Source organism: Mesoplodon mirus (assembly GCF_964341445.2).
Source record: "Mesoplodon mirus genome assembly, chromosome: 15".
Classification (NCBI taxonomy): Eukaryota; Metazoa; Chordata; class Mammalia; order Artiodactyla; family Ziphiidae; genus Mesoplodon; species Mesoplodon mirus.
In genome coordinates this window covers 6380024-6404409 of record NC_138991.1, presented here as the reverse complement: position 1 = coordinate 6404409, position 24386 = coordinate 6380024, and the positions used below count along the sequence as shown (strand labels likewise).

General features: G+C 44.1%; 2 protein-coding genes across 7 annotated transcripts in view; both read left to right on the top strand.

The window, feature by feature from the left end:
• CASS4 (Cas scaffold protein family member 4) overlaps positions 1-9694 on the top strand; it is a gene marked incomplete at its 5' end in the record, with an annotated part of 39581 nt that extends 29887 nt beyond the window's left edge. For 4 of the 5 annotated variants that reach the window (XM_082600336.1, XM_082600337.1, XM_082600338.1 and 1 more), the window contains 4 exons: positions 730-813; positions 1557-2864; positions 4293-4370; positions 7384-9693. In XM_082600336.1, coding sequence (XP_082456462.1) covers positions 730-813; positions 1557-2864; positions 4293-4370; positions 7384-7794 — 1881 coding nt within the window. In that variant the 3' untranslated portion in view covers positions 7795-9693. Of the gene's footprint in view, positions 1-729; positions 814-1556; positions 2865-4292; positions 4371-7383 lie in introns of all 5 variants that reach the window. The other variant, XM_082600339.1, reaches the window with a different exon arrangement.
• A 3553-nt stretch (positions 9695-13247) lies between these two features.
• The window catches only part of RTF2 (replication termination factor 2), a 41054-nt gene continuing 29915 nt past the window's right edge, over positions 13248-24386 (top strand). For both annotated transcript variants that reach the window (XM_082645544.1, XM_082645543.1), the window contains exons 1-5: positions 13248-13394; positions 17051-17145; positions 17983-18076; positions 19800-19939; positions 23850-23928. In XM_082645544.1, the coding sequence (XP_082501670.1) occupies positions 13326-13394; positions 17051-17145; positions 17983-18076; positions 19800-19939; positions 23850-23928 (477 nt within the window). In that variant the 5' untranslated portion in view covers positions 13248-13325. The remainder of the gene's footprint in view (positions 13395-17050; positions 17146-17982; positions 18077-19799; positions 19940-23849; positions 23929-24386) is intronic.

Genomic DNA, 24386 nt, shown 5'->3' with positions numbered 1-24386 from the left:
TTTTGTTGTTTTTTTTTTGTGGTACGCGGGCCTCTCACTGTTGTGGCCTCTCCCGTCGCGGAGCACAGGCTCCGGACGCGCAGGCTCAGCGGCCATGGCTCACGGGCCCAGCCGCTCCGCGGCATGTGGGATCTTCCCGGACCGGGGCATGAACCCGTGTCCCCTGCACCGGCAGGCGGACTCTCAACCACTGTGCCACCAGGGAAGCCCTGAACTACCGTTTTTAACTGCAGCTGCAGCTAATTCTCTCTATACTTTGTCCCCACCTTCAATCGAGGAGTCACCTTTTCTTTTTTTTTTTTTTTCCTTTTTTTGTGGTATGCGGGCCTCTCACTGCTGCGGCCTCCCCCGCTGCGGAGCACAGGCTCCGGACGCGCAGGCCCAGCGGCCATGGCTCACGGGCCCAGCCGCTCCGCGGCATATGGGATCCTCCCAGACCGGGGCACGAACCCGTATCCCCTGCATCGGCAGGCGGACTCTCAACCACTGCGCCACCAGGGAGGCCCCGAGGAGTCACCTTTTCTAAAGCACAGAGTCCATTGTTGAAAATATACCCAGTAGAGCACACACTTCCACCATAAAATCATCATGACTGAAACCCCCAAGTCTTCAGTGATTTGTGTTTTCATTTGGAAAATAGAAAAGAAACACTGGAGTGGAGAGAGTTTGTGACGTGCAGCCATCAGGAGGGAAACATTCAAATTGTCCTTCTTTGCGGTCTTTCCCCAGGAGCCAGGGAAGCAGCAGCAGCTATATGACATCCTCCCCAGCCCCCCAAAAGCAGCACTTGGTCCCCCTGCCAGCCAACCAAACGTAAGTATGACGGGCGCTGAGATCCGATGCTATGCAAACCTGAACGGCCTCTGAGAAATGTTGTTTGCTTGGTCAAAATTAGGAATGCAGGGCTTCCCTGGTGGCGCAGTGGTTGAGAGTCCGCCTGCTGATGCAGGGGACACGGGTTCGTGCCCCGGTCCGGGAAGATCCCACATGCTGCGGAGCTGCTAGGCCCGTGAGCCACGGCCGCTGAGCCTGTGCGTCCGGAGCCTGTGCTCCGTAACGGGAGAAGCCACGGCAGTGAGAGACCCGCGTACCGCAAAAAAAAAAAAAAAAAAAAAAAAACACCTGTGCCCAAAGTGGCAACTCAGCAGTGTCACGAAGGATGCATAGGAGTTTGTTAGACGGAAAGCAAGGGGTTGGGAAGACACTTAGAGCAGAGGAACCAGTTGGGGCAAAATTAAATATAGGGGTTCAAGGGAGCATTCTGTGTTCAGGGGGAGGTAAACAGCAAGAGGAGCTGGACCTTTAAGGAGGGTGGTGGCAGAAGCGGAGAGCAAGAAGGCTCAAAGGAGGTTGGAGCCCGACTGCGAAGGGCTTGCGTGATAGCAGCAGTGGGCAGCCACAGGAGAAGCTGAGTGGGGGAGCGTCGATCAGATTTTTAAGAAGCACAGTGCCCAGCACTTGGTGGGTCCTCAGTATAATACACATGTGTCACCTGAGTCGCTCACACTGTCTTCTTGTTGCTCCTAAACTGGGTGACTTTGTGTGGCTTTTCACAGGAGCAGAGTGTTCCCCTGATGTCAAGCATTGCCTTAAGGAGAGGCAGCTGCAACACGTTGCCAAGCCCTCAGACGTCCGAATGGATTTATGACACGCCACCGTCTCCGGAAAAGGCTGATGTAAGAAACGCATCTCTAAGCAGCTTTGTGGAAAAATCGGGGCACCGTGCTCTCCCCAGGTACATGTCCAGTTTTCACAGCCCTCAGAACAGCAGAGCAAGGACCCTCAGTCCACACCCGCGGAAAAACGTGCCCATGCAGAAAAAACTCAGCCTTCCAGAGATTCCTTCTTATAGCTTTCCACCACCCAGGGATGCATTCCCTTTGGATGAAGGTGTCAGCTACAAGATCCCTTCAAGCTTTCTGATCTACCGAGTGGAACAGCAGAACACCAAGCTGAACATCTACGATGTCCCTAAAGCAGTGCCAAGTGTCCCCCAGGATGGGAAAGAGCTGGGAAAAGCCGATGGGCCTTCGGAGAATTCCGTGGACCATAATTCCTCGTGGTTCTCTGGACGGGCAGCATCGCCGTCTCCTGAGCCAGACGGCTTGTCCGTTTCCAGTTCTGACAGCAGAGCCAGCGTCCTCTCCTCATGCTCCTCCACGTCTAGCCACTCTTCTAGCTCCTTCTCAGAGGAGTCAGCCAAAGACCTCCCCTTGGACCTGGACTTGGCCAAAGAGACAGTCACAGCTCTGCAACACAAGGTGGACAAGTCTGTCGCGGGCCTGATGCTCTTTGTCAGTAGACAGTGGAGGTTCAGAGACTACCTGGAGGCCAATATCCACGCGATCCGCAGGGCTGCCGACTGCATAGAGGAATCCTTGAGAGAATTTCTGGATTTCGCCTGCGGCGTCTGTGGGACTGCCTGTAACCTCACCGACAGTAAACTTCAGGCCAAAATTAGGGATCAGCTACAGACAATCTCCAACTCCTACCAAATCCTGCTTGAAACAAAGGAAAGTCTGGAGAGCTGCGATTGGTCCCTGGAAGTCCTTGTGACCAACAAAGTCCAAAACAGCCTGGATGACCTGGAGAGATTTGTCCTGACAGCGCGGATGGTTCCAGAAGACATCAAGAGGTTCGCCTCCCTCATCATTGCCAACGGGAGACTCCTTTTCAAGCCGAACTGTGAAAAGGAAGACCCCGTGCAATTGACCTCAAATGCAGAATTTAAGCTTGCAAAATCCATCCGGCTTCCCCAAAAGGAGATTGAATCATACCAAAGGAATGCTCCTTTTCAGAAACAAAGGGAAGGCGAACACCCTCTTGAACTATTAAAGAAAAATAGGACAAATGTTTGTGAACAGGTGAGTTCAGAGTGGTATACTATAAGGGGACTTTCCATTTTTATCTGGAGTGGTCACTAGTAACTTAGATGATGAGAATCTGTTTTATCGTCTTTGGGGAGACAAGGGTTCCATTTTCCAGAAAATAAAATTCATGGAAGTAAAAGTCTAGGTGAGCTCTTTTTTTTTTTTTTGCGGTACGCGGGCCTCTCACTGTTGTGGCCTCTCCCGTTGCGGAGCACAGGCTCCAGATGCACAGGCTCAGCAGCCATGGCTCACGGGCCCAGCCGCTCCGCAGTATGTGGGATCTTCGCGGACCGGGGCACGAACCCGTGTCCCCTGCATCGGCAGGCAGACTCTCAACCACTGCGCCACCAGGGAAGCCCAAGGTGAGCTCTTGTAAGAAGTAAGATATGTATCTTAATATTAAGGCAGACAGGATGTCTTCTGGAAATTTGGGGGTTTGGGGCTTACCTCTGATGCTAGGACTAGAAAGGATTTTGAAAACCTTGTGAAACCTGTTCTTTGAACAAAATTTTTCATCTCACCACCAAGTTTCTTTGCATTTTTGACAGTTATAAATTTAGTCATTGTCAGTGTGTTTCTTAGAAACAGAAGAGGAACTATAAACACTCTTCAAAATTGTGCATGGTCCTAGCAGCCTCCAGACCCTAGTTACTCTTAGGAATACTTTGCTCCATGAGTCTAGACACTATAGAAAGAGACCCTTAGTTCAAGAATTGCAAGTTGCAGGGCTTTCCTGGTGGCGCAGTGGTTAAGAATCAGCCTGCCAGTGCAGGAGACACGGGTTTGAGGCCTGGTCTGGGAAGATCCCACATGCCTCAGAGCAACTAAGTCCGTGAGCCACAACTACTGAGCCTGTGCTCTAGAGCCCACGAGCCACAACTATTGAGCCTGCCCACTAGAGCCCATGCACTAAGAGCCCGTGCTCCTCAACAAGCCACTGCAATGAGAAGCCTGTGCACCGCAATGAAGAGTAGCCCCCACTCGCTGCAGCTAGAGAAAGCCCACACGTGGCAAGGAAGACCCAACACAGCCAAAAAAAAAAAAAGAATTGCAAGTTGCAAGAAATGCAGCAGGTAACCTGGGGCCTGTGTCACGGAGATAACTCAGTGCTTTCAGCCCCAGTCTTGGTTTTCTGCTGACATGCCTGGAGGTGCAAGAGCTTTAACACACTCTAGAGAAGCTGGAAATTTGGATATTTTTCATTTCCCAATAAAATTGTGTGTCATTATATTAGGCCGTGTTGGTAGGCAAAATTCAGCCCTCGGGCTGCTGAAGTCTCCTTTGTTGGAAAAAGTCATCACTAGGCAGAACCATCAACAAAAACATAACGAGGAATGCTCAAGTTTTAAAGTGGACTTAAACAGCTATATAATAGTATAAAGACCATTCTAGTTGGTAATTTGAAGGGATTTTATGTTTCAGGAGTTGCCTAACCTAGAAGAGAAAGAAAAACCCATCTTGGTACAAAGGTTGGATAAAAACAAAGACTTAGAAACACAGGTAAGCGATGATGCTGACTCTCCAATACTTCTGATTGACTAATAGGCTTTATCCCCAGGGATGTTTCCTGCTGTGAATAATTCAGCTTTACAGCCCGGACCCACATGGGAGGAGACTTGGTTTTGTGACAGTTCTTCCTTTTTTACAATAGAAGGAACCCTGGAGATGAGCAAGTCCAATAAGCCCCAAAATGTGGAACCTGGTCCTTTAACCATCAGTGAAATAACTCTAGGTGCTCTGCAAGTTTATCACAGGAGATACTGACATGGCATGATGTCGCACGGACTCACATTCTTGTTGACATTTTTCCCCCTTTGGCTTAAACAATAGAAATTTATTTTCTCACAATTCTGGAGGCTAGAAATCCAAGATTAGGGTTCATTTCTTCTCAGGTGTCTTTCCTTGGCTTGTACATGGTTGTCTTCTCCCTGGGTCTTCACTTGACCTTCCCTCTGTGCGTGTACCTGTTTGACATTCCCTTTTAATGTTTCTGATTACAACAGAAAAAACATTTTGGTTTGGGGCCTGTGTATCTTCAACACCTCTTTGACATTTGATATTCTTTCTTTTTTTTTAAAATCAAAAATGTTATCATTGTACTTATTTTTTCATTGGTCACCTCCTATGAATAGCAAATGATAGTAGTTTTCCATTTACCAATTTTAAAAGTTTTAACTTAAGTAAAAACAGCTGATCACTTAAAAACAAAGATGAAGCTGACCGAAGTTAAGAGGAAGGTAGAAAGGGCGTAATGTGAGAAGGTTTTCTTTGAATAACTGAAGCTTGGGAACCAGTGAACCCATTCAACCTCCTGGCTGATGGGGGGTGGGGAGGGCAGCATGGGCGAGAAGGGACAGAGATATCCAATGACGTGGACAAGATTGTTTGCCTTCTCAGAGGCCAATTAAGATAACAACCCAGGCGTCCTGATGCTTCGTTCTGCAAACCCCAAACCCCAAACTTGGGGCCTGTCAGATTGCTAAAAGTCATGCTATTTTGTTCAGCATGAAGTATGCCTTGGACCAGTGGTTCTAAAACCTGAGAGTGGGTCATAGTTTCCCATAGGGCTTGTTAAAACCCAGAGGGCTGGACCCCACCCCAGCGTTTCTGATTCAGTAGGTCTAGGGAAGGGCCTGAGAATTTTCTTTTCCAACAAGTTCCCAGGTGCTGGAGGTCCAAGGATCACCCTTGGAAAAACCCTGCTTTAGACTGACTGGTTCTCAGTGGGGGTGGCAGGGGGACCACTGACCATCAGGTGGACAGTTCTTCATTGCATGGGATGGACTGTTCAGCATCCCTAGCCCCCTGCCCACTGGTAGCCTGTAGTGTTCCCTGGTCAATGTGACAACCAAAAATACCTCCAGAGATTTCCAACAGCCCAGAATAAAAATCATAGTACCTTTTTATTTACCTACAGGTAATACTCCCAAGCTAAGATGCCAACATTCCAATGTCCAGATGGTTGCTCCTCATTTCTAGCCTCTGATGCATTCTTCTCATGCTCCCTGCCCCCCGAGAGTCCATCTCAACCAACACCCCAGTCTTTTTTTCCCTTTACCTGTCTATCTTAATCTGTTTGTGCTGCTACAACAAAGTACTATAGGCTGGGTGGCTTATAAACAACAGAAATTTATTTCTCACAGTCCTAGAGGCTAGGAATCCAAGATCAGGGTGCTAGCAGGGTCAGATTCTGGTGAGAGCCCTCTTCCAGGCTGCAGACTGCCCACTTCTCATTGTATCCTCACCTGGCAGAGAGCAGAGGGTGGAAGCAAGCTCTCAGGCAACCCTTGTAAGAGCACTAACCCCATTCCCGGGGGCCCCACCCACATGACCTCATCTAATGCTGGTCACCTCCCAAAGGCCCCATCTCCCAATAACTTCACACTGAGGGGTAGAGTTTCATGATATGAATTTTGGGGAGACAAGTCAGACTATAACACTGTCTGAGTGCTTCTGAGCTGGGTGTTTTAAGACCGTAGGTTAATAAGAGTGCACAGTTTAATAGAAAGAATGAGAGTTTCAGACTCGCTGACTAGGCTAAGAGCTCCAGATCTTTATTTTGCTAATAGAGTGACCCTAGGCAGCCTCTTCTCTTCCGGAAGCCTCAGTCTCCTCACCTATAACCTAACAAAGGGGCTTTTTTTTTTTTTTAACTTTTTATTTTATATTAGAGTGTAGTTGATTAACAATGTTGTGTTAGTTTCAGGTGGACACAAAGTGATTCAGTTATACATATACATGTATCTATTCTTTTTCAAATTCTTTTCCTATTTAGGTTGTTATATAATATTGAGCAGAGTTCCCCATGCTGTACAGTAGGTCCTTGTTTGTTATCCAATTTAAATATAGCAGTGTGTTTGATTGTCACCTGGAGTAGGATTTCCACTAAGTTTGATGCTGAGAATCTTTCAACAGTGAATAGGCTTTGGTTCCACATTCCAGAAAATAAAATTCACGAAAGTAAAATTCTAAATAAAACTTTAATTAGCAAGTAAGATAAATATTTTAATCTTAAAGCAGATAAGTCAGTATATTTTTATTTCTTCTGGAAATCTGGGGGATTCAGATTTACCTCTGATACTGGAACTAGGAAGGGTTTTTAAAATGCTTTAAAACCTGTTCTTTGAGTAAATTTTAAAATCTCACCATCCAGTTTTCTGCATTTTTTTTAAAGTTATAAATTTAGTCATTGTCAACGAGTTTCTTAGAATGGGTTTCTAACAGTTTGTAGAGAGGATTGAATACGATTTTATATGTATCTAATATGAATGATTTTATATCTATAATGCAATATATAAAATTATATACCTGAGAGATAATTTATATGTAACAGTGCTTTGAAAACCTTAACATTAACTTCTTAGGCAAATGTTGCACTGTGGGGCTTCCCAAACAAAACTGTACTTTTTCTTACAAAAGGTCTAGCAAATTGAGCAAAAACAGGAAAAGCGAGACAACCACAGCCTGTCGATCGAATCTCTCTCTTATCCGTTGTTTCCTTTCCCTTCTCTAGAATCCTAGCTCCCTTAGCCCCCGGCTTTTGAGTCAGCAGAATCCTGAGAAGAAAATCCGCCTTTCTGAACACAGCCGCCTCTATTTCGGGGCGCTCTTCAAAGCCATCGGCGTGTTGCACAGCAGTCTCGGCAGCAGCCAGCCCCCCGAGATCTTCATCACTCAGAGCAAGCTAGTCATCATGGTCGGGCAGAAGCTGGTGGACACGCTGTGCCAGGAGACCCAGGAGAGGGACGTGCGCAACGAGATCTTGCGCGGCAGCAGCTGCCTCTGCAGCCTGCTCAAGGACCTGGCGCTGGCCACCAAGCACGCCGTACTCCAGCATCCCAGCGCCGCCGCCCTGCGGCACCTCCAGGCCGAAGCCAAAAAGCTGGAGCGGCACACGCAGCAATTCAGGGCGACGTTGGAATGAGCCTCCTCCCTCCCTCCTTCTCCGTGTTAACTTCTTCGCTTCAGCTTCACACCCACAACCTGTGCAAGTCTGTGCTCTGGAAAAAGCCAGCCTGGGGATACACCAAGGGGTGGCAACAGCCGTGGTGCCCCAAACCGGTATTACCAAGTGGCTGAGCAACCCCAGGACATTGGCTTATCCCACAGAGAGTCAGAGAAGAGAATCAGGTGTGAACTAAGGACCAAAGTTTTTAGCCTATCATGTAGGGCCAGTGTGTGAAATGAAGTTATAGAAATCAATTTTTATATTGGCTAAATGTGTGCCTGTTTTAAACTCATTCATTCAGTACTTACTTATTGGGTACCTGTTATATGTCAAATTCTAGGTGCTGGGCATATAGCACTGAATCAGACTGAGGCTTTGCCCTCAAGGAGCTTACAATCTAATGGGGAGACAGACAAATGATGAAGAAATACATTCACAATGTATTAGGTACTAGGGAGAAAATAAGTAGGAGAAGTGGGGAGAGGTTATTTTCAAACGATTAATTTCTGTTGCATCTGCTAAAAAATATAATAAGTTTTTCATTCTGGATTAAATTAATTCTGTGAGATTGGTACAAATTATGTATCTGCATCTTACACCAAAAAATATATATATATATATTGCTATTTTATCTGAAATTAGTAAAACAGGCATGTTATAAGTAGCAATAAATTTGCAACATAACATGTTCTGTTGGGTTCCCTACTAATTTATTTTGTACATTATAGGTTCTGTGTTGATAAATTCAGTATGTTGGATCATAAAAGGTTTATACCTCAGTGGTCTCAAATGTGTTACCATTTATAATATTATGTAAATACAGTCATGAATTGCAACATCCTTTGTAGCAATCTTTTCTTTGGAAAAGTCTTTGATCCGTGTCACTTGGGTTCTGGTACCAAAGCAACATGTTTACTTGTGTCATTTAAACGCTTCTCCCCAAAGTGTTCAAGGAGCTACAGAAGAGGCCAAGTTGGCATGCACAAGGCTAGCTCAGGAAAAGCAAAGCCAGGAAGTGTGGTATAAACAGGATCCCTATCGCTGGGCACAGATCTGAGCAGGGCCCAGCGCTTCCCCCACCACCCCCGCAAGTCAAACCACCTCCTCTTCCTTTCCTTGTAGCTGGGGCTTTAGCTTACATTGCTATGGTTACATCATCACTTCAAGTCTTCATGTCTCCTACGTGCACCTCGGCCACAAAGCATCTCCAGGCTGGAAATCACCTGAAATGGTACCAGCTCCGGTTCCTATCTGCTACTTAGTAAGCTCTTTTAAATTGTTGACTGCCAAAAGACTAATTATTTTCATTGAGTTAGTCTCGGGGTCCCTAAAGAAGGATCCCATCTTTGTGAGTCTTGGTTCCCTACACTAGAATGGAGAGATCCACATTCTGGGAGCAGCTGTGATCTGTATCAGCTAAGACTCCTTCTGTTACAAGGGATCAAAAACCATATACACTCTCTCTTAAGCAATAAAGGGAATTTATTGACTCAAGTATCTTAAAATAATCCAGGGGCAGGCTGGCTTCAAGAACAGCTGGTTTTAGCAATCCCACTACTGGGCATATACCCAGAGAAAACCATAATTCAATAGACACATGCACCCCAATGTTCATTGGAGCACTATTTACAATAGCCAGGTCATGAAAGCAACCTAAATGCCCATCGACAGACAAATGGATAAAGATGGTGTGATACATATATACAATGGAATATTACTCAGCCATAAAAAGGAACAAAATTGGGTCATTTGTAGAGACATGGATGGACTTAGAGACTGTTATACAGAGTGAAGTAAGTCAGAAAGAGAAAAACAAATATCGTATATTAATGCATGTATGTGGAGTCTAGAAAAATGGTACAGATGAACCGTTTTGCAAGGCAGGAATAGAGCCACAGATGTAGAGAACAAACGTATGGACACCAAGGGGGGAATGTGGGTGGGTGGGTGGGATGAACTGGGAGATTGGGATTGACATGTACACACTAATATGTATAAAATAGATAACTAATAAGAACCTGCTGTATAAAAATGTTTTTTTAATTAAAAAATTTTTTTAAAAAGAACAGCTGGTTTGGGGTCCTCCAGCAGAATCATCAAGGCCCAGTTTCTCAGTCCCACTCTCTCTGTGTTAGCTCTCATGGTTGCAAGGTGGCTTCCCTGAGTTATGTCCTTCTTGGTTTGTGGTCAGTGGGGAAGAGTCTTGATTTGTGCTTGGACTAGTTTAGATCAGATGCCTGCCCCTGAAAGCGCCATGATGACGGGGCATGTAATACCCAAGTTGTCCTAGACCTGGAATTCACCCCTACACACACACGCACACACACACACGCAGGCAAACACACACACACACACACACGCACACACACACACACTCCCATGTGTCCCGAGAGAGGTAAGGGGATGGATCTGACAAGAACTGTGACATGCCTGAGATTTTCTCCTACTTCAAATTCACAAGTTAGCCTGTGACAATTTCATGAATGCTGAGAGAAGACACGAGACTCTGGGGTCAGAGACTTTGTTAGGGTCCCCAAGACCAGGTCCAGTGATTCGATAGGAGGATTCACAGGTTCCCACATATAGCTGTGCTCACAGCTCTGAGCCATCACGGTGAAAGGAGACAAAGCAAAAACGACAAAGGGAAAGCGCACGGGGCGGGGTGGGGGGGGTGAAGTAGCAAGGAAACCAGGCTCAAGCTGCTGAGACTCCCCTCCCAGAGGTCACCCAGGACACACTTAATTCCTCCAGCAGCGAGCTGTGACAAACACATGGGCAATGTTGACGGTTAGGGAAACTCTTGAGAGCCTGGCCCCCAGTGCCTTCACTGGGGCTGATCATGCAGGCAGCCTCTGTGTGGCGTGGACCAAAATTCCAGACTCTCCAAAGGAAAGCAGGCATCCAGCATGAATCATATCATTTGTACAAACAGTTTAGGCCCTGCACCATCCTTATCAACTCTGGGGATGGTGAAAACCCTCCTCAAGTCCAAATTCCTATCCAACCACCAAAGCCAACCTTGCAAGCAGGCCTTTCTAGGGAGATTAGTCAGGCCTGTTATGTCAACTCTCCTGCACAGTCAAGGGGCTTTTCTTACAGCCTCGCAAGCAGCTTATATTTCATCTTTGCATCATTTCCTCACATCCCTCAAGTCCCAGGGGCAATGCAAAGGTGGGCGCATGTGATGCTGTGCACACAGTGGGTTTGCATCAAAGCCAAAGAAAAAAAACCCTGAACACAGGAAGCCCCAATCTTTTATAGTATCTGTGTAAACCTGACCAAGCTTTGCCTCCGAGGGAGACCTTATTTTTACCATATTGGACAGCAAACAATCCTGCCCTTCTTCTCTGGAGGGAGAGGTTATCTCTGTCTTCCAAGGGAGTTTGTTACAAACATCCTGGAAAAGATAGTCTAGAAAAAAATGTCAAGTCAATGCCTCTGCTCAGAAGATGTGCAGAAACACGAGAGATCCTTGGAGCGCTGTGTCCCAGCTGGAGCCCCTAGCAAAGTTAGCAATGGCGTTAGGAGGAGGGGTTGCTCCAGGGAGACACCAATAAGTGTTTACTCCAGGGGGCAAAATGATGTTTTACACATGAGTGATAACAACAGGATGTATCTATTAAGGGATTACTATATTCCAGACACTGTTCTAATGCTTTAGATGTTTTAGCTCATTTAGTCCTTTAGAAGTGACATAGTCTCCAATAGGTAATGAACAGGTCCCAAATGGTTTCAGAATACTATGTATGTATGTATGTGAGTGGAGAGATCAAGCAATGGAGAGATAGAGCCAAAGAGAGAGAGAAAGACAGAGAGAGAAACACACACACACACAGGTCTGGAGCTGTATCTATCTATCTATCTATATTTCTCTTTTTTGAGAAGAGCTCAAACCAAGGACCTTTGTCAACAAAGTACAAAACCATTGGGTTTAAAATAATGAAAACTGCTGCTCTTAGCTAAATGTGTTTCCTTCCTTTTTTTAAAAGAGAGCAGTTGTGGGATGAGTTTCCACTGATTAATTCAATAGGATAATTACTTCTGAAAAAAACCTGTAAAGTAGGATAAAATCATATTTTTTAGCTTTCAGCAACTTTTGGCTAAGTGTTTTTCTCTAATGCCCAGACTTCTGTACTATTTCCTCTCCAGGTAGGAAGAGGAAATGGTGGGTGGTATGGTGGTGATGGTGGTGGTAGCAACTTGACCTCAATTAAGTTCAATTTCATCAGGAAGATGGAAATGGTAAGAAGCCTTGTTTAGAGATCTCCTAGGGTGATAAGCACTGTGGACCCAAGCACCCAGTGGCAACTATTTTTCTTAACAAAGCATCTTTTAAAAACTTTATGTGCTCCCCAGGTATGCACCCCATGTCTCCTGAAGCTGCCCCTTTGCAAAAGTTGCCCATTTATGTAGGTTATTTGCTAATGCCCTTTTCCTTTCATTCATTCAACAAATATTTATTGAGCACCTCCTATCTGCCCAGGCCTCTGCTGATCATTAGAGGTGCTGCAGGGGACAAAGCAAAGGCTCTGCATCATGCAGCTTTCATCCCAGCTGAGGGAGATGGAAAAGCAGGGCCAGAACGGGGTGAGGCGAGTGAGGCACTCTCTTTGGATGGAAAATGTAAGGGGGGCTCCCCCAAAACTTAGTACTCAAGATAAATTATACTTTGATGCCATATTTAAAAAATCTAAATCAATGCAAAAAATCCATGGTGAACAAGATATCAAAATTTAAATTTATAACATGGTATCAGTAGTGGGAAGTGCAAGGAAGAAATTAAACCAAGGTAGGGGGTAGCGTGATGGAGGAGACGTGCTCTTTTAGATGGAGAGTTCTGGGAAGATGGCTCCGAAGAGGGGACCAGGAGCCGAGTGATGCATCACGGAAGGGAGCTGGCCTGGCAAACATGGGGAAGAGTGTTCTGGAAAGGGAATAGCAAGGTGAATGCCCAGAGTAGACGTACACCTTGAGAGTTCAACGGAGAGGAGGATGCCCCTGAGGCTGGAACTGAGTGAGGGAAAGAAAAGAGAGTGACATGAGCTGAAAGGAGTAGCCAGGGGCCACTTCATGTAAGGCCCGTATAGTCCTGGAATATTTTTTTCGGGCCCCCTGCGCTGCCCCCCCGGACCCCGCCCCCGGAGGGTGGGGAAGCGATTACGCGGGTGCAGCAGAAATCCAGCGCCCACCCGAAAGACAAAGGGACTGGCTGCCGCGGTGGAGTGGAAGAACGCTCCACACCCTGCTCGGCACGCGAGGCCCAGTCAGCACTTTGCAGCAGCTCCCGTCGCGGGGCCACGCCCAGCGCCTAGCGATGTTCTCCATGGCAACCAGGGCTGGGCAAAAGCCCCGCCCCACCCCACCCCACCCCATCCCACCCCACCCCGCCGCGATGCGACGGGCGTTTTGCGTCACTGCGGCGCGCCGGAAGTGACTGCTACAGGCGCTAGGCAGCCCGGAAGTTGCAGCTGTAGGGGTTTACTTTGGACTGTGACTGTCGGCTTGCGATGGGTTGCGACGGGGGAACAATCCCCAAGAGGCATGAACTGGTGAAGGGGCCGAAGAAGGTTGAGAAGGTCAGTGACATGGGCCCAGTGGGGCCCGGGGGTAGTGGGGCACGCGGACGCCCCCAGGGAGCGAAAGGAGGTGGGAGGGGGAGCCAGCGGGTTTCCACACGCAACTGTGCTCATTTATCCCTTTTAAAGAACTCAAGACTAACCACAGTATTAATAACGGACCTTTATTTAGTGCGTGCTGTTGCTATTCACCCGGCAGTGCGCGTAATATGGGGTATCTCGTAATTCTCAAAACAGCTCTACGGGTACATACTGTCAGAAGACACGGAAATTGAGGCTCAGGAGGAGAAAGTTTTAGAGCTAGTAAGTGGCAGAACCAGGATTTGAAGTCTGTCTGCTGCTAGTAACAGTGATACAAATGGCTGCTGTTTGTTGAATTTTGTACATACTAACTTCGTTTTCTCAGTGAAGTCTTCTCAAACCGTTACCTATGAAATTAGATCCTCCTCTTTTTTTTTTTTTTTTTTTTCCCCTGCTGCTCTGCGAGGCATGTGGGATTTTAGTTCCCCGACCAGGGATCAAACCCGTGCCCCCTGCAGTGGAAGCGCGGAGCCCTAAGCACTAGACCGCGAGGGAAGTCCCCAGGTTCTCCTCTTAAAAACTATCTAACAACCATGTACACTGCTTTCAGGTTGATTAATGTTGATCTCAGAGGATGGTAAGCTCCTGGTGGCAGAGCCTGCACCTTTCCCCCCCTCTACAACTAGCACAGCTCCTGGTGCAGTAAATATAGTGGATAAATGAATGAGTGGATAATCCCTAGTTCTCACCAGTGATTGGGCAAATTATGTATTATAATTTCCATGCTACTAACAGGGAAATTGAGTCAGTAACGTGACCAAGATCATGCAACTGGTAGGTAATGAAGCCAGGATTCACATCCAGTTATTCAGGATTTCAAAGTTAGCACCAGTAATTACTTTTTAATAATAGAAAGTGTATAAAGTACCTAATACAAGTGGCTGGCACATTGTGGATGGTCCATATGAGTCTCCATTCGGCAGCCAGAGAAGTCTTTTGTAAAGATAAATTTCACATATCAACTGTATTTAAACCACTCCAGTGGCTTCCCATTGTATTCAGAAAAAGAATCCCACAAGACCCTGTGTGGTCAGACAGGGTCTGATGTAATTACCTCATCTTCTGCCCTTCTCCAATCATTTCATTCTGTTCCAGCTACACAGGCCTTGTTCCTCAACCTGGAGTATAATTTCCTCAACCTGATATGGTCTTCACTGAGATAGTCATATCATTTGGGTTTTTTTTTTTTTAACATCAATCAGTTCTTTACTCAAATGTTATCTCAGTCCACTGTAGCCAAAATACATCTCACTTCTGATCACTCTATCCTCTTCTGCTGCTTTATTTTTCTTTCTTTAAAAAAAAATTATTTATTTATTATTTATTTATTTTGCCTGTGCCAGGTCTTAGTTGCAGCATGTGGACTCTTAGTTGCGGCATACATGCGGGATCTAGTTCCCTGACCAGGGATCGAACCCGGGCCCCCTGAGTGGGGAGCGTGGAGTCTTACCCACTGGACCACCAGGGAAGTCCCTACTTTTCTTTATACTGCTTATCACTATATTTGTTCTTGTCTATTTCCTATATGGACAGGGTCCTTGTACGTCTTATTTCTGCGACCCCTATGATGTGTCTGCCACACAGTAGACACCCAACAAATATGTGGAATTTGAGAGTGAATGAACACCCAGGAGGGTGGAGCGTACCCTCTGATCATACCTACACGTGCAGACATTAATGCTGGGTAGTTACCACTTGTGTGCGAGAGCTTTTACCCAAAGAATATTCAGCTCAGTTTTGTTAACTTGTGCCCAGAGCTGAAGAAGTAGCTTAATGAAAGGCTTGGCAAGGAATAGGTGTCAGAAGGGGATAGAAAAGAAAAAGGGTGATCTGAAACAACTAGAGTGCCCAGGCAGGATGGCTTTTTATTATCCTAATTCACTCAACAAATACTTATTAAGTGCTTACCGTATACACCATTCTAGGCCCTGAGGATGCAGCAGGAAACAGAGTCCAGCCCTTGTAGAGCTTACATTTTCAAATAGGTAAATAATAACATTTGTTGATCACTCATATGGTTTGTTGGGTCTGGCGCAAAACATTACTCAAATTTGAGACCTTGCCCTGAAAAGAGCGACCCTAGAATAAATGTTTTCAGAAGTTTGGGGGGTACCAATTTTTAAATTCCTGGGCAAGGAGTAATCTAGAAAGTAGATCCTAAACTTGCTGAACATGGCTTTTTATTTTTTTAAATTGATTTTTTGTTAGCTGGGTTGAGCGGTGAGCAGGGTCTACTCTTGGTTGTGGTTCGTGGGCTTGTTATTCTGGTGGCTTCTCTAGTTGCGGAGCATGGGCCCTAGGTGTGGGCTTCAGTAGTTGTGGCTCGTGGGCTCTAGAGCGCAGGCTCAGTAGTTGTGGTGCACGGGCCTAGTTGCCCTGTGGCACGTGGGATCTTCCTGGACCAGGGATCGAACCTGTGTCTCCTGCATGGGCAGGCAGATTCTTAACGATTGTGCCACCAGTGAAGTCCCCTGCCTGGCTTTTTATCCTAGCTCCTTTGTCTGCTTGTGTGTTTGTGACCTTGACATGTAACTTAACTTCTTGGTATGTCAGTTTCCTCAACTACAAAGGTAAAAATCCTGACTCAGAAGGTTTTATGAGAGCTAAAAGACAAGTCACTGAAACTGCTTAGCACAGTGCCTGGCACACAGTAAACACTTAAGTAGTTGTTCCTGCAAAAATTAAATTTAAGGGACTTTAAAATTTTCAAATGTGCCATCCTGTTACATTATTCAGGTTTGACATTTTAGGAAGAGGAAAGAGTGGGACATGGAATATTAAATAGGAGAAAATATCATTTGAGGGCTATGGAAGGTCTCAGATCTGGATCTTTATACTGTGGATAATGGCTTGATATGCCACATAGTGAGCAGTTGGCAAAAAACACTTCTGTTAAGTTGCTGATTTTATAAAGAATTATACAGTCTTTGTGCTGAACTGGTTTTTTAAAAAAATGCCTATCTTCTCAATTCTTTGTCCTTAAATTCTGCTACAACTTTGGAGCCTTTCCCCTTGTTAGGAATTAACCTGTACTGCTTGTTTTTTCTGTATGGCCTTCCTAAGTTACTGTTAAGGTACAGATATTAATATGTAACTAGCATAAGCAATATAATGACTTGATGTAAACTGTTTCTTTGTACATGTCATGTATAGAGAGGCCTTTATTTGACATAGTGTCGGTTACTTGTGACTTTTTAAATCCCGACTTCGTGTGTCACTATCTTTGATTTAAAAAACAAAAATCGTGGGACTTCCCTGGTGGTGCAGTGCTTAAGACTCCGCACTCCCGATGCAGGGATCCTGCGTTCAATCCCTGGTCAAGGAACTAGATCCCACATGCATGCCGCAACTAAGTGTTCGCATGCCGCAACTAAGGAGCCCTTGAGCCACGACTAAGGAGCTGGTGAGCCACAACTAAGACCCGGCACAACCAAATAAATAAATATTTTTAAAACAAACAACAAAAAAATTGTCACAGTGTGGTATTACTGAATAAGCCTTTATATGTGGAACTGTGGACCACGTGTCTTTCAGAGGTGAAAATTAATTGACAGGATTTTTTTTTCTTTTCTCAGGTTGACAAGGATGCTGAGTTAGTGGCCCAGTGGAACTATTGTACTCTAAGTCAAGAAATATTAAGACGACCAATAGTTGCCTGTGAACTTGGCAGGTATGGTTCCTTTACTTAATGGAGACGAGTTTTCATTAAACGATCTTAAAAAGAATTTTAATGTATAAATGCTGTGCTTGATTAATCAAATGTGAATGATCTCCAGCAAATTTCTGAAGCCTGGGTTATCATTCCCTGTCTCAGAACATACTTCTGCACTTTTCTATTCAGTTTGGTTTATTTAATCCATGGGTTGAAAACTCAGGGGGCATTAGGAGTTAAGTTATAAAGATAAATGCGTGAAGGACCCATGTGGGGTCAGTAGGGAACGGTGAGGACTGGGGGAAACTGGAGAGTTCACATCCTGTCTAAAGGGTAGCTGCAGGAATTCCCTGGTGGTCCAGTGGTTAGGACTGACTCCATGCTGTCACTGCCAAGGGCCCAGTTTCAATCCCTGGTTGGAGAACTAAGATCCCACAAGCTGTGCTGCACGGCTGACAAAAAAGGCAAATTAAGGGTAGCTGCTATTCAGTTCCAGCCTGTTGTTACAGTTCAAGAATGTAGACTGATTCCAGGACATCTGATTTTTTTTTTTTCTTTTTTTCGGGGAAAGTTGAAAATGTGTACTTTTATATTAAATTTCCCAATTAAAAAAAGCCTTGTTCAGGTCACATTCAGTCCTCAGACTGCCAGTTTGTAGCCCTTTATTTAAACTAGTTTCTTTCTTTGTATGCTTTGGAAATGGTTGATACAGGATTAAATTTACTTTTTTTTAGGAGTGCAGGGCATTTCTATTATCAGACGTAAATGACTTTGGATCGTACTCAATTTAGTCTCCTTCCTTTGGGTGAAGGTTGATAATTGCCAGAATGTTTTGACTGATCTTTATTGTTGCAGACTTTACAACAAAGATGCCATCATTGAGTTTTTATTGGACAAGTCTTCCGAAAAGGCTCTTGGGAAGGCAGCCTCTCACATTAAAAGCATTAAGGTAAGACAGGCGATTCTGAAGTGCTCCGGGGCTTTCAGTGGTTCAGGTTTATTTTATAGAATTCATATACATTTTAGACTGAACTTGGAAATTTGGAATTCCAGTCCCACCCAGCCACCTAATAAAGGTGTGATTTGGGGCAGGTCACTTGCAGTTCAAACCAGAAGTCCCCACACCCATACTTCCTGGATTATAAATCTGTTGTGAGTTCATATGTGTGAAAGAACTTCAAAACGGTAGTATACAAGTTTCAAAACTTCGAAACTTGTATATTGTGCTGTATAGGTGTTGGGAGGCATTATTTTTATCGTTAAAACTCAGCCACTCGAATTTTGGTTTGGAAGACACTTTTATAGAATTAGAGATTTTTACAGGTAGATAACTATTCAATCATTGTGGTTATCTCCTGCTGATTAGAGGTTCTGAAAGTTCTTTCATAAAAGTGGAAAAACAAGCCTTTTAGTAAAGGAAGTTTGTTGAGAGGACAAAATCTTTCAAATCTGGTCAGTAGGAGAAAAATCAAAGCAGTGAAGAATTTGAGGACCAGCAAGCTTGACAGGTGAAAACGCTCACTGTGTATGACATGTTGAGGCCTCATGGCTAGTCAGTGGGGCGCTTAAACTAGATCCAGAGCTAAGGCTTTGAATTTTTTCCTCCTTCTTTTTCTTTAAAAAATTTTGTATTATTATAATAGGCTTTTTGTTTGAGTTCTCGGGGTAATTGCAGAATATATTTATTTCAGACAAATTAGGGATTCTGAGATGTAGCCGTTGGCAGTGCTGTGGAGTAACCATGCTGATTGTTGTCGTCGTTTCCTTGGGAAGAGAATTCATTTCTCAAAAACCCATAATAGCATAATTATCTTATCTCAAAAATGTGATTATCACTGCAATTACCTTATACAAGTCTGTACTTAAAACACAATATATATAATGTATGTGATTGAACTTTTAATTTTAATGCAAAAATTTTTTTCCCAAGAAATCACAACTATAAAGACAAAAGGATTCACATGAAACAATGCAAAGGTTATTATCACTGCAGTCAATAGTCCACAGATACTCTGAGCAGAGAGCTTGATGAGCACACAAGCGGGAAGCCGACCCCGTGTGTGGTGGCTTCCCTTTCAGGGTGCTCAGCTGCCCTCTGGAGTGTTGAAATCAAATGGTGCAGTTAAACATGAAGAACTGCTTCAAATGCTAAAGTGGGGCTGTTAAGTCACTCCTTGTAAAACTGAATTTTGAAAACCGGAACAGCTGGATCTTGGAGTATGACAGTAATCTCTGGCTAATATTCTGCCTTGGACTCATTAGACCATGGCCTCACAGATTTTACCGTCTATTTAGCTGTTAAATACACGTGGCTGGTCAGTCATATGAACAGCCTCAGTGAGGCTTCATCAGCCAGGAAAGAAAGTGTTCCTTTCTGGCTGAAACTAGTACAAAGCTTTCTTCTCTTAGTGGGGTAAATTTTCATGTCTGACGTTACTTTGCCTTATATAGCAAAATGCTTGTAAAATAGAAATTAATTATTTGCGAGACAGTGCATTTAAAAAATTTTGTTTTCTATCACAACTTATGGTTTAATTTTATATCCATGTTAATTGATGTTAAAGGAAAGTAGAAAAAGAGGTTTGGATGGGAAGGGACTGGAATAATAATTAAGGCCAAAGATGATCCATTTGTCAAAGGAACTCTTACAATATTCATGTTTTTTTTCACAGAATGTGACAGAACTGAGGCTTTCTGATAACCCCGCCTGGGAAGGAGATAAAGGAAACACTAAAGGTGACAAACACGATGACCTCCAGCGGGCACGTTTCATCTGCCCCGTTGTGGGCTTGGAGATGAATGGCCGACACAGGTCAGTAATGGATGTGGAGTCTGAGTGAGTGATCCCAGTGCTGTTAGGATCTGTGCCGAAGCTTAATAATCACACGGGTTTCTTTAAGGTGTCTTTTGGTTTGGGTAGTGCACAAGACCGTGTTCATTCCCTACCAGCCACGTGTAACATGGCCTCTTTGTTGTCTGCAGCTTTCTGTTCTTGAGGTTAGGAGAACCTAAAGTAAAGAGGGAGTTTAAAAATTTGTCTTGTGACACTTAAGAGGCTTGAGTTGAGTTCTTTGGTCTTCTCCTATGGGAAAGAAAGTAAAGGACAGATAGTTTCCATCAAACAAATCCCATTTCCTTACAATTGCTTAAAACTCTGCAGTGGAAAACGGTCTTACAGAACGTGTGGTTGATCGGTCAGTGAAAGGCCCAGTTGATGATGATAACTTGCTTTGAATTTGTAGCTAACAGATCCTCTGGCTAGAGCACCAGAAATCTTAAGCTTGAGATTTATATTGCAAATGTAAGTAAGTAAGTATATTTCCCCCTTAAAAAAAATATGAATGTCGAGTGGATTAGTAGGTGCCTTTTTATAGGATGTCTCACTTTACCAAAGCTTTAAACTTTTTTCCCACCATTTAGAAATATCTTTAATAGCTGGTAGTCCAGACTGTCATCTGGAATCTTCCATCTAACATATTACATGTTGAAAGGAAATCATTTAGGCCCCTCCTAAAGTTTACCGTTTAGTGCTGACCCTGTGAGGTGATGGGTATGATAATGAGCTTGATTGTGAAGATCGTCTCACGATTTCTACATAGAGCAGATCATCAAGTTGTACACCTTCAATATACACAATTCCTGTTTGTCAGTTACACCCAAATAAAGCTGAAAAAAGCCTTTCATTTCATACCCAAATGAAAGGCTAAAGTTCACAAGAGGGATATTCTGGGGAATGAGATTCACGTACCTAACCTTGTCCTACTTGTGTGTGTGTGTGTGTGTGTGTGTGTGTGTACACGTGTACGTACGTACACATTATTTTGAGGTGAAAGTCATAACATTCACAATCTTTTTAAAGTGTATGCTTCAGTGGCATTTAGTACATTCTCAGTGTTGTGCAACCATCACCTCCATCTAGTTCTGGAACATTTTCATCACCCCAAAGTAAAAACCCCCTACCCATTAAGCAGTCCCTCCCCATGCCCCCTCCCCCCAGCCCCTAGCAGCAAACAATCTGCTTTCTGTCCAGTGGGTTTACCTATTCTGAATATTTCATATAAATAGAATCACACAATATGTGACCTTTTGTATCTGGCTTCCCACTTCTTTTTAAGAAAACCATGGTTCACCCCCAAAAGAGGAACTTAGCAGAAACAGACCCAACTCTGGCGTCTTGAGCAGGGGTTACCTGTAGCCTGTTGCTCCGATTGTGGCCTCCCCTAGTTTTTTCCCTTTCATTTGCTGGTGAATCTCTTCTCCTTTTTCTCTTCTCAGTTAATTGAGCTTTGCCTGTTTTGGCTTTGCCCTCTTGCTGTTAATAGGGCCTCCACACTAGAAAATTGATTTTGGGGTTAGTTTGTATATTTAATAACGTTTGTATAATAAAGATTTAAGTGTATAGAAAAAAAGATATAGGTTATTGGTATAATAAAAACATTTAGCCTTTGTTTAAAGAAAAACCAGTTCCTAAATCACTAATACTTAGTAAGCATTCATAAAGCAGTGTTTTTTTTAGTCCTAAACAACATTTAATGAATATTAATACAATGTTATTAATTTGGTTTTCATTAGAGCAATCTGCATCTGCTGTAATCCCTAGGATTAAAAGTTTCTATGGAGAAACTGGAGAAAGTTTCTATGGTGAAAAGTTTGGAGAAAGTTTCTATGGTGGCATGTTTTAGAGGAACATAAGAAGTAAATGTGAGGGACTTCCCTGGTGGTCCAGTGGCTAAGACTCCACGCTCCCAATGCAGGGGACCCGGGTTTGATCCCTGGTCGGGGAACTAGATCCCACATGCTGCACTGAAGAGTTCGCATGCCGCAGCGAAGATCCCACGTGCTGCAACTAAGACCCAGCACAGCCAAATAAAAAATAAAGAAAGAAGTAAATTAAAAAGAAGTAAATTGTGAAAGTGCTTTTTGCACCTTTGCCCCATCCTAGCCTCCAGTGACAGCACTGTTAGCTGTTCGGAGTCTAACGTCCCCTACAGACCTCTGCAACCCCAACACACAACACACTTCCCTGCACCTCTGCAAGAGAGATACAAATAGACATGTATGCTTCCCACTGGCATGGAATCATATTACACATATTTTGTAACCGTATTTTTTTCTACTTCTCTGTCTAATTTAAACATTTTCTTGGCCATACATACAGATTTCCTTATTCTTTTTTTTTTTTTTTTTTTGCGTCGGGTCTTAGTTGCGGCAGGCGGGCTCCTTAGTTGCAACTCGCCAGCTCCTTAGTTGCGGCAGGCAAGGTCCTCAGTTGTGGCTCGCGGGCTCCCCAGCTGTGGCACGTGAACTCCTAGTTGCAGCATCATGTGGGATCCAATTCCCAGACCAGGGATCGAACCCGGGTCCCCTGCCTTGGGAATATGGAGTCTTAACCACTGTGCCACCAGGGAAGTCCCACCTTATTCTTTTTAATAGCTGTGTAAGAGTTCATATTTATTTAACCAGTCCTCTGTTGATGGGCATTTAGGTGGCTTCCTCTTCTTCCTTGCTTTACTGCATAACTTCATAAATACATACTTGTGCATGTGCACACTTGCGGGCATGTTTCTGTAGGAGAAAGTCTGCAGAGGGATGCTTTACCTGATGCTACTGCCAGTTGTCCTCCTGAAATGTTGTACCGTGTTGTACCCACCCACCAACAAATGTGCCTGTTTGCTCCGACAGTTTCCAACTGGATACCTTCAGACTCTTTCATTATTGCCTGATAGGTAAAACACTGTATGTCCTTGTTTGAAATGCATTTCTGTAATTAACAGTAGGGATTAAGCATCTCTTATGTGTGTTGGCTGTTTATATTTCTCTTGTCAACTGCATGTTAATGCCCTTTACCCATTTTTCTATATTGTGTACTGTTGCTTTTAAAGACCTCTTTGAATATTCATAAACTCTGAACCTCATATGTGTTTAAAATATTTTCTCCCTGAGTTCCTATTCTGTCTTTTGACTTTTTGTGGTGTTTTTAGAAAATGCCTTTATTTATTTTTATTGATAGGGTCTTTTTTCCAAAGGATTATTGCAAGGGGGTAGGAGTGGAACTTTGGCCTATGTTTGTGGTTTTAATTTCAGCACACAAGTTTCTCCTCTCTCTGAAAAGTAGAGCTTTTCCTAAGTGACTAAGAAAACTTTCCTAAGCTGAAATGGCGTAAATTGAAGAAGCAGTTACCCTTAAGATACATCTTGCTAGCAGATGCACAAAATAAATAGGGATAAAGCACAGATGGTCACAGACACAGTTCAAAGCTATGGCAGCTTGACACTGAGATGCTGAGTGTAGTTCCTCTAGAAGGAGCTTGGGGTGCGAGCTGCCTGTATAACAGCTCGCTGCAAAACAAATGCTGAATGCCATTTTTTAGTTTTTGCCATTTTTCATAAAAGCAGAAATCCACTTTGGATTTCTTTCCATTAGCGAAAATAGGTACTAATATAGGTCTTTCGTAAAAATGAAGTGGCGTAAAGAAAACTTTCAGAAAGCGGGGTGTGTGTGAGTGCGTGTGTGTGTGTGTGTGTGTGTGTGTGTGTGTGTGTTTTAAGTACTTTGTTTATTTAGGACACACTGATTTTTTTTTTAATGGAATCAAATATAACCATTTTTTTCTTTGTGGTTCTTGGCCTTTGTGTAAACAGAACAAATGTTAATTGATAACGTGGGTAATAATTTTTAAATTGTTATTTAAGTCATTCTCCACGTTGGATTATTTCTCCAGGTTTTGTTTCCTGCGGTGCTGTGGTTGCGTGTTTTCTGAACGAGCCCTGAAAGAGATAAAAACGGAAGTTTGTCACACGGTGAGTTGTTGACATACATCATTTGTTCCTTCCCAGTAGCTGAAGAAATCAGATGGTTTGGGGTCCCCCCTCCATGTGTCATTTCAACATCTTTCAATTCCTTCTGAAACATGAATCTAATTAGTTGCTTCTCTGCTTAAAACCTTTCTCCTCCCGTCCTTGCTGGAAGTAGAGACTCAGACCACCTCTTGTGACGTGTCCCTGCCCGCCTGTCCTCTCCTGTGCCTTTGTCCCCTCCACCGTGACCTGCCAGCGGGAGGGGTCCTGCTCCCCGAACCTTAGTTCCAGAGCCATTGCTTCCTGTGTGAACCTTGCTGCTCAGTCTCCTTCCCTGCTCCCTGGGCACCTTTTTATCCCACTGATCTCATCACAGTGTAATTGCTGGTTAGGTGGTGCTTTCCCTACTGGACCATGAGGGTTTCTTCTTCTAACTCTTTCTTTTTTTTTTTTTTAAGACT